This window comes from Elaeis guineensis, chromosome 7 (genome assembly GCF_000442705.2).
Source record: "Elaeis guineensis isolate ETL-2024a chromosome 7, EG11, whole genome shotgun sequence".
Taxonomy (NCBI): Eukaryota; Viridiplantae; Streptophyta; class Magnoliopsida; order Arecales; family Arecaceae; genus Elaeis; species Elaeis guineensis.
In genome coordinates, this window is record NC_025999.2 from 92,356,166 (window position 1) to 92,368,525 (window position 12,360).

The following is a 12,360-nucleotide window of genomic DNA, read 5'->3' on the forward strand; positions in this document are numbered from 1 at the left end:
AGGCCCTAAATATGTAACCCAAAGCCATCAATATAACTTGCTTAATAAACAGGTGAAATCATGTCAAATAAGTTAAATTGATTTTAATCAGGTTAAGCATGTTGTAACTTGGTTAAACATGTTGTAAATAAATTTAATTACGACACACTCTAACTACTAAGTGCATTAGAACTATTTAAACAAACTTGACTCTAAACCTAACCTTGACTCATTTTATAAAGTGTCAGGTTGGATCGATCTATTTATAGTCCAAAACTATTTATACCAAACTTGATAATGGATTATTTGCAAGTTGAATTGATGGTTTGGGTCATAAATTACCACCCCAATCATCAATGATTCAAATAGTTTAATTTTCAAAAACTTGATAGACATAAGATGGAGCATGAAAAGCCTAATTTGTGCTTTAGGTTGGGCTTGATTAGTGGTAGTGGTTTGGTTCAACTAAAGGTTAAACAGTGGTTGCCAATTGAGATAGGTGAAACATGTGTTGATCATAAGCTAGGCTTGCATCAGTTAAGGATTGGTCCATACTTGGAACATAAAACCACCTTTTTAATTGAAGAAGACATTATTGAGTATAAATGCAAGAGGGATGTCTATAGAGATGGATCGTAACACGAGGGCTTCAGCCATCCCGTGTTCTTCTTGCAAGGAGGGATGGCAATCCACACAAACCCAAACTACCCCTCTCGCTGAGGAGAGGGATAGCAATTAGAATGCAGAATGGAGTGGACTTGATGCAAGCTTTTTTCCAAAGCTTCAACAATAATGTGCAACACTGGTATTGCAATTGCTTGGAGAATGGATGACAAGAGGTCCAAGATGGTAGTTGAAGGTTCTTATCCTTCTAAGCTGCTTTTGCTGATGTCAATTTAGATCAGCTTAAGAATCTCAAGACAATGGAAACCCTTGATTTGATTGGTTGGAAGGGTTAGCAAGTAGGACTGAGCTCCAACATTTTTGAGGCATGGAAGCAAGGGGGATGGGGAGGGATCTACTTCTCATCAAGGTTGGAGAGGAAGAGATCCTCAAGACCATCTTTATGTGAGAGGAGAAAGCAAGTGACCTTAGCAATTTGATTATATTTGAACTAATGGTGGAGGTGAAAGGAGTGGAGACCTCAAGAGCATAATAGAAGACGAGTGAGTTGGTAGACGACATCAATCTATAACTAGGTGGTTCCCAACCTAGCATATAATAAAAAAAAGATTCTTTTCATGAAGGTACAGATTCTAAAACTAGATTCTAAGATAACTGCATCAACAAAGGATTGGAGGTACTTGAGTGAGAGAGAGTTATGAGAGGGAGACACCTATCTATAGGATGGCAATTGGTTGAATATGAGTCAAGTAGGCTATCAGTCGAGTCTCCAAGCAGATCAAAACGAGTAGAGTTATATAGGGTAGGTTGGATGGTTTAGATCGGATAAAACTATCAAAATCTTTTTATTTTACATACAAAACACTTTTTTCTTTAGTCTCAGACAAGGGATTTGTGAATATTTATATACACTTAGATCAGGTCCAAGGTTGGTTTTTTTACCATAGTCTATATCTGCTTCAGATCCATTGCACATCAGGTCAAGTCAAATACTTGATTCGATGGGATAGAGTAAATTGCCATCCCTATCCATAAAAACATGAACTCCAGTAAATTCTAGCATATTGAACGCAGCTGCATGAATTTTGGATATAGAACACTTATACAATATAGATTGACACGTCCAAATACCACAAACTCCACGGATACACATGCAAAATAGGTCCACTAGTCATGTTGAAACCATAACCATACAAGACTACCAAGCAGAAGTTCTATTAAAAGAGGGAGCTATAGTGCTCCTCAGATTGGCTAGAGAAAAGAGTGATCATCTAAGATGTTTTCAAGCACCCGTTGGTGTAATGGACACCCTATCCACCATAGAATTTGGGGAGGTGATCTCATTGCCTTGCTTGAGCGGTAGGTCTGCTGCATAGTCATTGAAGCATTCGTCAATGGTTCGAAATGAGATATCAGGGTAGAGGCAAGTAATCTCAACATCCTTACACCCATCCATTGAGAAGTTGACTTGGCAGCCATTGATGAATATGTCATGAGTCAAAGCAGCAACTATGCTTGCCGGAATGCGGTTCTCTGCAACCAACCCAACAAAAAAGAGACAAGAATCACCAGTGTTAAACTTGTAAAAAAATTGTGATTTAGTTAGTCTTGAGATTTTGTAGATGTTATTATATGAGATATGTTGCTGAGAAAATTGTTAGTCCCACACAATTCAGTGTCCATTTTCAGTGCTTTCATTGGACGTTGTCCCTTCAATCTCCAGTCTGTAATATGCTTCTAGCTTAGCTAAATGGCATGGTTTGTGGCCAGGCCGGCTTACTACTCAGGAATCCGGCTCAAAACCAAACATCTATTTGGTATGAGAGAGAGGTAGAGAAGAACAGATAGATGAGGGAGAGGGTGGATGGAAGATATATTTGATAAAATATGGAAGGATGAACGGAACGATTTCCTCCTTTGTTTGGTATACAAAGAATAAAAGAAAGCATGGATGATTTTTATAGCATTTTTATTATACAATTTTTCACTAAAAGAATTATTATTATCAATTTATAACACTTACTTATACTAAAGAAGTAGTGAAATATACAAACTTATAATCCTCAAAATTTATAATTACACAAAAATTAAATTTTAATTTAATAGATAATTTTGTATATTAATTATACATAATTTATTTATATATCTTAATTATATAAATAAATAATTAAATTATAATTTAATATTCATAGTTAATTTAATTTTATATAAATAATTAACTAAAAATAATAAATATGAATAGAAAAATAGAAGATAAATCTAATTATTTACTTATAATTATGAAAATACATATACTAAAATTAAAATAACTAGTAATAAAATTTAATAGTATAGAATTAATAGTATTAATAAAATAAAAATATATACAAATAAAATGAATAAAAAAATTATAGTTTTGTCAAAATAATAATAAATGCTAATATTGTCAATATAGAAATCCAATCCTAACATGCTCTAACTATTTTTTCTTATATTTTTCAATTTCGTAGGATATAAATTGATGGGTTAAGATAGATGAATAATCCTTTTTTTCATCCATCCTCTTCAGAATATTTTGAACCCAATAGTAAACAAAGACCATCCATTTTTCCAACTCCATTCATCATTCCTCTCATGACTCCAACCAAATACAGGATAAAAGCATTAGACCTAGACTTAACCTACACTAATCAATGCCGAAACTAAACCCATGGATATAGGTTCTTCAAGGACAAACCAGGCTGGGTTTGGAATGGCGGAGGCTTGACTAAGCGCCCATGAGCTTTATAATTGTTATGTACTCCTCTGTTTTGGTGTATGACAAGATTTTAAATAAGGAGTGTTATTTATTTATCTTGTTATTACAAACATTTTATAAGGGGAATAATGGTCACTATTTGTCATTTTTACTGTTTATTTGCATCAAAAATATTTTTAAATTCAAATCATCTTGTCAGTTAGAAACTATTTTATTTTTTGAAAAATAACAAAATGAATAGCACTATTGCTTATCTATTATTGCCGATTATTTCATGTTATGCCAGCTGTTTCATAGTAAACCCAATTCATAATAGGGAGTAGAAATATTGGCCATTTTTATTCTAATGGATGATAATGGATTTTGGAGGGGAAAATTTATTTGAGGAAGCCAGCATTATTGAAATATCAGAATGTGTGTAGTTCTAATTTTTAGGCTTTTAGGAATGGTCCATTTAAGCTAACTAGAGGTGGCAATTGGGTCAGGTTAGGTTTAGGTTTGATACGAGTTAGGTTGGATGTGGATCAGATCAAAAATTTGACAATCCAAAATTCATCCATCTATCAAACATGTCGAAAATCTATATATAAATCCAATATGTTTGTTAAACAGGTAACTTAACTAGGCCCAGATGACCATTATCTAAATGGTCCCATTAACGTTAAATGAGTTAAACAACTTAAGTGAGCTTAAGTGGATTTTTAATAGATCAGATGAATTTAAATACATTAAACAAGTAAAGTGGATCATGTTAAAAGGGACAAAAACTAGTTTAGTAGGTTTTAAATGAGTTAAACAGCTTAAACATTCTAGCTCATGATTTAATTATTAAAATAATTTAAATGGGTCAAAGATCTAAAATCGAATCTATAATTATTAAATAAATTTAAATGGATCAAAATTTAAAATTGAACTTGTTACGGTAAATAAAAGATCTAAACAGGTTGATTCATTTACAATCTGAATATATTTCTACTAAACAGGAACCTACTTAAAGTTAGCTGGTTCGAGGTTGAATTGATGGATAGGACCCTACGTTACCACCTCTAGAGCTAACTGGCCGTGCTTGGTCCACTAACACCCCAATTTGTGCCAGATTAACTTCATGCTACGAAAGTCTAAAATTATTATGAATTATTGGATATCTATAGATGGAAAAGGCAAAGTTTGTTTCAAACCTTTTGCCATGGCAAGCAAGTCCTTCTCGGTCAAGGTAACTCTCGGCAGGGTCCGTCCAATCTTACTCTCCCACAGAGAAGCCATTTCGTTCAAGCTAAGACAATTGCAAGCTGGGCGGAAATGAACGATTTTGTTGAGAGTGCGGGAGTCATATGCTGCTTTGATTGTGAATTTTCCAATGTCACTCCCAGCAACAAAGAAGGCTGTAGGACCGAGGAAAAAGAGTTCAGCGAATGATTTTATGTATGCACTTATATTAAGTCGGTAACAACTAAAACTATATTGATAAATAGAACAAAAGAGATCCAGAAATATTAAATATATATATATATATAGAGAGAGAGAGCACATGCGCGCAGGAGATTAGAATTAGATCGATCAGATTTATATTTAGATTTGATTAGATCACGACTCTATAATAAAAATCCTACGTCAATAATTCAAATCGATAAATATAATTTATTATTTTAAAATTATTTATATAAAAAATTATATGATTTAAAAAATTTTAATTTATACATCAAATTATTAAAAATTAAATAATTTAAATAATATTGAACTAGATATATTTTTTGATTATTTGATGTATAAATTAAAAAATTTTAAATTATATAATTTTTGATGTATAATAAATTTAAAATAATAAAATATATTTAATTATTTGAATGGTCGAGTCCGTGTTATCCAATTTTTATACGATACAATATAAACATAAATTGGTTCAATTTTATCTACCAACAACCACCCCGCCGCACCCCCCTCCTCCCCCCACCCTTCCTCTCTCTCTCTCTCTCTCTCTCTATATATATATATATATATATATATATATCCCATCATACTAGCCCTGCGGGAGCAGCTTGAGTGCAACGTTTCTAGTTGAGCTAATAAAAAATTCAAAATAAATAAATATATGGATAAATTATGCACTAGTAAACAAAAGTTACGGACCGCTTTCAGTAGATTTGACAGCGCACTTGACAGCCTAATTTCACTGGTTGCAAAGACCTGCTACAAGTTTGGCCATCATCACGCACACGCACAAGGTGCGCCAGCGTTTGCACGTTGAAACATAAACGCCCATGGACTGGTCTTAATGGCTGAGCTCATATTTCTCATTCTTCTATAGCCGCTGGCCCAATTCTTGTGAAGGTGGGGGGGGTTTGGCGTGGGCCATAAAACTTTTCTAATTTATAACCTATTTCTTTTTTGATAAACTTCAAATTACGTTAACAGTTTATTATAAATATATCCGTAAATATATTTTTTAAACTATATATTATATTTTTTTTTTTTTTCTTTCTTTCATTGATGGTTGAGTGAGGCTTAGAAGGCAGCCACCTGTCCTTTATTATATATTTTCTTTTCTTTCGGCTTCAATTGGATGTGCTGCGTTGTCCGCTGTGATGACTTCCTGTCCCATGTTCATTAAAAAAGAAAAAGAAAAAAAGGACTTTCTGCGCCACGTCCTTCTCAGTGGCGTGGCCCTAAACGGGGTGTGGAGAAGGAGCCGTAACGTGTACGTAATTCATTGATATATTGTTTTTACTATATTTATTTTTATATTTCCTCTAATAATTTCTTTTTTGTAATCGCCTTTACATTTTTTAAAAAAACATATTAGTTTTATACAGCGGAAACTCCACTCTTTCCGCTACATCGTTACTCCTGGTTTTCTTTTTGATTGACATTATATAAACAATGGTATAAAATAACTATAGTTTTAAAAGTTTCCTAGGCGTTTTGCTAATAATATAATAAATATCTAAAAATAAATTATATTTTTGATTTCTTTTTCTGATGTAAAGGAAGGAAAAAGTTCATCCAAATTTATTAGCAAAAAAATGATGCAAAAAGAAAGAGCATATTTTTTCTGAAGTTACAGCATATAGAATTTTTTTCTGGACACTGAGACTTTATTGATTACCTATCAAACTTGGGCATAAGATCTCCTCTTATTCAGCCAACTTCCAACCATGCAAAATCTTAGTTTTACAAAATTCCAACTATGAAAGATCATCCCTAATTTTTCTAATTTTGCTGATTTATAAATTGGACATTTTTATGATTTTAGGATTGAGTCAATCCCACCAGAAGACTTGTATCCAAATTTAGTAAATTTTCGATATGAAAATTGTTAAAAATACCAGGCCGGTGAAAGATCGGTAGGTTTCCAGTATGGTGGAAACACTTTTCTTATTGGAGTAAAATAATTATTTCTTGCTTGCACTGAATATTTGGATGGATGACTCGTCATATACTTATGTTTTTTTAAATGTTTAATTAGATGAAGATTGTGATATGAAAGCAGAAAATTAAATGCATCAACTTGCATCGATCCAACCACGATCAACTATGACTTGAAAGAAAGAAAAAGACTCGGCAGCAAGAGACAAGCAGCATATCCCAAGATATCACTTTTTATTATTTTTTCCCCCCTACCTTTAACGTTGCCATCACCGTAGATCTGGAAGCGGTCCAGTGGCGGAGCAATCTCCGACGGGTGGGTGTTATCGTGGTAAGGCCACCCGGCAATCGAGTTGCAACAGATATAGGTGTAGGGGATCCCTGCAGCCTCGATGGCACGACGGACTTTCCTCTTCTCCTTGTAGAAACTCTGGCCAGGCTCCACTGGGTCAGCCTTATCGATGTCATGACCGAACTCTGATGGCAAAAACCTCTGCGAGGAAAGAACACACTTTTTGTAACATATTAATTAAGGTAGGCTAAATTCTACAAGTAGCATCAGCTATAAGCATATAAAAGGAGAACATGTTATTAGCTTTAGTACAAATTAAATAACGATTGGTTTAAAAGAAGTTAGATGAAGACGGACGTAAATATATAGCTGGGACAAAGCTTAATGATCAGGTGCTACCTTAATGGAACCGACGGCTTTAATGGCCTCGAGTAGGTTGAGCTGGTCCAGAATTTGAGCACCGCCCATCACTGAAATAACCACCTCGATGGCTTCCTCTCTCAGCTTCCTCTCCACGAGGTCCTTATCATTTACGGATCCCTGAAAGCTTCGTACCACCAGGTCAAGTACTGTGGTCTCTGATGTCCTCTGCATGTATATATATAACATGGTTCTAACTAAAAGAAACAGCAGGGTTTCACCTCCACGACGATGGCGCCTTTCGCTCGGAGGGCATCGACGGTGGCGGCCCTTGCAGGGGACGCCGAGCCCGGGCGGACGAGGATGTAGGTGGCGCGCCCACTCTCAAGGCATGCCTCCGCCACGAAGCGGCCGATGTAGCCGGTGGCGCCGATGACAAGGGCCGGCCCCATGCTGCTCGCGGGTAGCGGGGTGGCGGTCATCCTTTGCGGGAGGACGAGTGAGGTTTTCTCTTGGAGAAATGGTTCAAATCCAATAAATTGAGCTACGTCACCTCGGGGTAATATAAGGATACACCAATCTGCCAACTGGCTTGTCCGGACACCACGGTCAAGCCGTCTTGGTTTGGACCCTTGCTTACGGGTGCCAGATCACCTTCCATGTTTACCGCAGAAGCCGGCTCCCAGACTGGGAATGGTAGTTGGGCTCCCCTTTTTCTAGCCTTCAACGTGATGGGATCTTATTTTAAATATTTATTTATCTGTTTATTTTTTTTTTTACTGATTGGTACGAAAGGTTAATTGATTGAAAAAAAGATAGACGAAGAAAAAAAAAAAAAAAGAATGGATCTCCCATCCATCTTTTCATATATTTGATAAAACATCGAATGATAGGTGGAAATGATTTTTTTTTACGTTGGGTTTAGAAAGAATGAAAGAAAAGATGAATAATATTTTTATAATATTTTTATTTGATTATTATTTAATAAAAATATTATTTTTATTAATTTATAATATTTATTTTATTAAAAAATAAATAATATATAAATTTATTATTGTAGCGTAAAAGAAAGGATATCATTAATCCTATATTAGTTGTAATTCTAGGAGAATTCTAGCTTATATAGAAAGGGATCATTCTTTTCATGTGAGGGACCTTCTAAAAAGCAAAATCATAAGGTTCATGGATCAGAGCGGACAATACCTTACATGTCAAGCCATTAACTCTTGACCTAAACACTTGTAATCTTTATAATCTATAGTTATACAGACAATTACATAAATATTTAATTTAATTTATAATTTTATAAATTAATTATTAATTATAAATATTAATTATATAAATAAGTAATTAATTTATAATTTAATTCAAATAGATAATTAATATTATACAAATAGTTAATTAAAAATAGCAAATAAAAATAGAGAAATAGAAGATAATTCTAATTATTTAATTATAATTATCAAAATTATGTATTAAATTAAAATAATTAGTAATAAAATTTAATAATATATAATTAATAGTAAATATAAAATAATATATAATAATATGAATGAAAAATTGAAGAATTATTATAATTTTGTCAAAAAAATTAATGAGAAGTAATTTTGTCAATGTAAAAATCTATCTACCAATAATTCATCAATTCTTTTTTTCATCTTTCTAATTTCAGAGGATACAAATTAGTAGGTTAGGATGGATGGAACAACTCCTCTTTTTTCATTCATCATCCTATAACTTTTTAAACCAAGTGATGGAAAGAGGCTATCCACCTTCTCATAACCCCAACTAAGTGCAGAGTTAAGTTTTCTCTAGTCTTGGATCTTAAGCCTGAGTTCTTTTTCTGAAAAAAGTGCGGTCAAAATATTTTGAGGGCTACATTGCTCAAGGTTCCAAGAGTTCGGACCTTCAACTATTATTGCATATAAGCAAGAAAATTCAGCTATTTGTTGGTTTGCAATATTTTTTTAGGGCCCATTTGGTTGAGATTAATCTAATATAGAAAAATAAATCTAATATTAGATTATCATATTTAGTATGAAAAATAAAAAAAAAAATGACAAAAAAATTGATGGATCCTATATTTAGTTTCTAAAGAAAAAGGGTAAAACAAATATCATGAGAAGATTGATATTTAGTCAATTTTCAAGTAATAGTAATTTATATTTAAAAAAATACCTCTCAGTATATTTAATAAAGAGAGGTGTAGAATGATACATTGATTATAATAAAAATATTGAGAAAAGCTCTAAAAATAGAATACATATGTAGTTATTGAATTTATTTTGATATCTTATCAAACTTATTCAATATAAATTTTTTATAAAAAAATAAAAATATAAAAAATATTATACAAAAGTTATATGATTATCATCATATAAAAATTGATTGAAGATGATAATTTCATCCTGCTATTAAAAATTTATTTTGCATTGACAGGTAAATTTATAAATTTGATAAAATTTTTATATAAGATTATCTCAAATCAGATATAATAATTTTTTTCATTATTATTTTTCAAAATAATTTTTCTATCAACCAAATTAATAAAAAATATTTTATCTATAATAAATTTTTTAAATAAATAATTTTTAAAAATATGAAATTATTCCGTAACCTAACATACACCAACCACGATGTGAAGGTTTTCTTACATGAACATAGCTATACGAGAATGCAAAGCTGCAGCGATATTGGCGGAATTAAAAAAAAGGCCACACCGGCTGGCACAGAGCCTATAGAGAAGGACCAAGTAGTCCTAGAAGAAAACCAAAAAGGACCAAGGGGACATTCAATTTGGCCAAGCAGCACGTGTGGCGTGGCATGCAGCGTATGACAAGCTCCGAACCTTTCCGGACGCATGTTTTGCATGACCGAGAGCTGTGCAACTTTGGCTAGCTGCCGTATCTCGACGATGGACAAGTGACAACAATTGCCGCATGCCATATTTGCCACCCAACACAATACACTCCCTTCCTGCAACACCTAAGAGAAAATGATCTTAAGGTAAATTTGATGAAAGGAAAAAAAAAATAGAACTAAAGAGGGTATGTCTTCCTATGTCTTCCAATGTATCTTCCATATCATTATAATTGTCATTGGTTTCAGCACTATTATTGATGCACAAGTTCTACTTTGACTATTACTTTATTGTTCTTCATCAGATGCTGCTGTCTATTTAATGATGCCACCGGACCGTTACAGGATGTTCTTAACGGCAGTAGCCTTGTATGTTGCAGTGCCATTTCATGACCTCCAGGAAAACTTCTTTGCTACGTACAGTGTTGGATTCCCTTTGCTGCTACCATCTATATTCTTAATTTCCACGATATTGCTTTCATGTCTACAACTTATGCTGCTTCAGGGCTTCTTCAAATGGAGTTTTTAGTCCTCCTTTAGATCCAAGTTTTGTTCTTTTGGAATTTATATGTAATGTTATTATGATACAGAGCTGGGGTTGTGTTTTTGTCTGCACAGTGTAGGCCCTACCCTATATCACTAATGTATTTACACTGCCTTTTATCAATGAAGTCTATATGCTCTTTACCCAGAAAAAATAAAAAATAAAAATAAAGATAAAGAAGAGGATCTGCCTTGTTTTATGGACTAATTTTCGGGTTAAGCACGCGGCAAGTGTCTTTTGCCCATGGGAAATTTTTTTATGCATCATAGGCGATGTAGAAAATCTGACGTAGAGTGCATCGTCTTATCCAATTGGTCTACATAGTTATCATTTTTCAATACGCATTTAATATCTGTAAGTTGATTTTTTCATTTAAAAATTTTATATGACAGAAATGCTCATATTTTTTGAAAAAATTATGATATTTTATGTCCATATTATCACTTTCTGCATGTAGAAAGTTATAATTTTTGTCCATGAGATGCCATAATATAACGCAGGATGTCATAACATACACGGAATGTCATAATTTTTTTTACAAAATATAGGGATATTTTCATCATTTAAAATTTTCAAATGAAAAAATAAAACTACAGGCATTAAATGTGCATTGAAAAATGGTTGGATAAGAATGCCCCTTCCATATTATAATATCCCAGGCTATATTATGACATCCTAGATCATAATATGCTATAGGATGTCATAATTTTTTTCCAAAAAGCAAGTATAATTTCATCATACAAAATTTTTAAACGAAAAAATCAATCTGTACGTGTTGAAAAATGATGATTACATAAATCAATCGGACAAGATGATGCGCTTCACGTTGGATTTTCTACACCGCCCGTGGTGCACAAAGAATTTTTCTTTGCCCATGTCAAATTCCTAACATTGTGATCGGGGACAATCCTATTTGGTAGGGAGCCGGAGATGTTCGTTTTTCCTAGCTGAGCATGATCCGAAAAGATTCAAATAGGAAAACTGAGAAACAGAAAAGAGCTAAATCTAGGCTTCATCTAAGCCAAAATATTCACCTCGATCGGAGGACTTAATTAGCCTATTCGGTTACCTCAGATCAGAGTATTAGTGGTTACCTCAGTTCGGAGCCAAAATATCTACATGCAAGCTGATGTGTGGTCCATCTAGCATATGAGCTTTCTCTATTACCTCGGCCGTCAGTTTTTTTGTCACTTGCAGATCTCCTCCTTCGTGCGTGATGCTTGATACCAAGAGAACCGCATCTGAAATGCATTCTATTATGTTCTATTTTATCTGTTCCGAAGTATGAGTCAGATGTACATCTCTGTTACAATTCTGTTTATTCAAAGTCCCAATAGGGGATAAGCTTTATTTATACAGGCCAAGACTCTCGATTAGGGAGGAGTCTTTATTTTTAAATACCAAAATTGTAAAGAATAAGAACAGAATGAATGATAGAAGAGTTTTCGTGTGTTTTCTCTTCTATTGTTTGTTCTCCTTGAGCTTGGTTCCATACGAATCAGGTTTTTAGTATCAGAGCATCGATTCTAGACCGTGTATGGTAAACACGAGGTCCATGTACCAAACAACCGGCAAATCTCCTTCCATCTTGATGAGACATCG

At 33.5% G+C, this 12,360-nt stretch overlaps 1 protein-coding gene across 2 annotated transcripts; it reads right to left on the reverse strand.

Moving 5' to 3' along the window:
• Window positions 1–1,684: 1,684 nt before the first annotated feature.
• Window positions 1,685–7,892, reverse strand: LOC105048528 (leucoanthocyanidin reductase). 2 transcript variants are annotated; one of them, XM_010927853.4, is made up of 5 exons: window positions 7,637–7,891; window positions 7,395–7,535; window positions 6,959–7,196; window positions 4,519–4,722; window positions 1,685–2,136 (listed from the first exon to the last, which is right to left on the reverse strand). In XM_010927853.4, exons 1-5 carry the CDS (start codon window positions 7,835–7,837, stop codon window positions 1,886–1,888), a joined length of 1,035 nt encoding a protein of 344 aa, XP_010926155.1. In that variant the 5' UTR covers window positions 7,838–7,891; the 3' UTR covers window positions 1,685–1,885. The 2 variants fall into 2 exon arrangements, with proteins under 2 accessions (XP_010926155.1, XP_019707296.1); XM_019851737.3 differs by lacking the exon at window positions 4,519–4,722 and having other exon boundaries at window positions 7,637–7,892.
• Window positions 7,893–12,360: the final 4,468 nt, after the last annotated feature.

Excerpts from the sequence above, each read along its gene's own strand:
- LOC105048528 (XM_010927853.4), bottom strand. The coding sequence starts at position 7,837 with ATGACCGCCACCCCGCTACCCGCGAGCAGCATGGGGCCGGCCCTTGTC. Across the intron at positions 7,197-7,394 it reads AAGCCGTCGGTTCCATTAAG|AGGTTTTTGCCATCAGAGTT; the intron begins GTAGCACCTGAT and ends CTTTCCTCGCAG. Across the intron at positions 4,723-6,958 it reads CGGTGATGGCAACGTTAAAG|CCTTCTTTGTTGCTGGGAGT; the intron begins GTAGGGGGGAAA and ends TCGGTCCTACAG.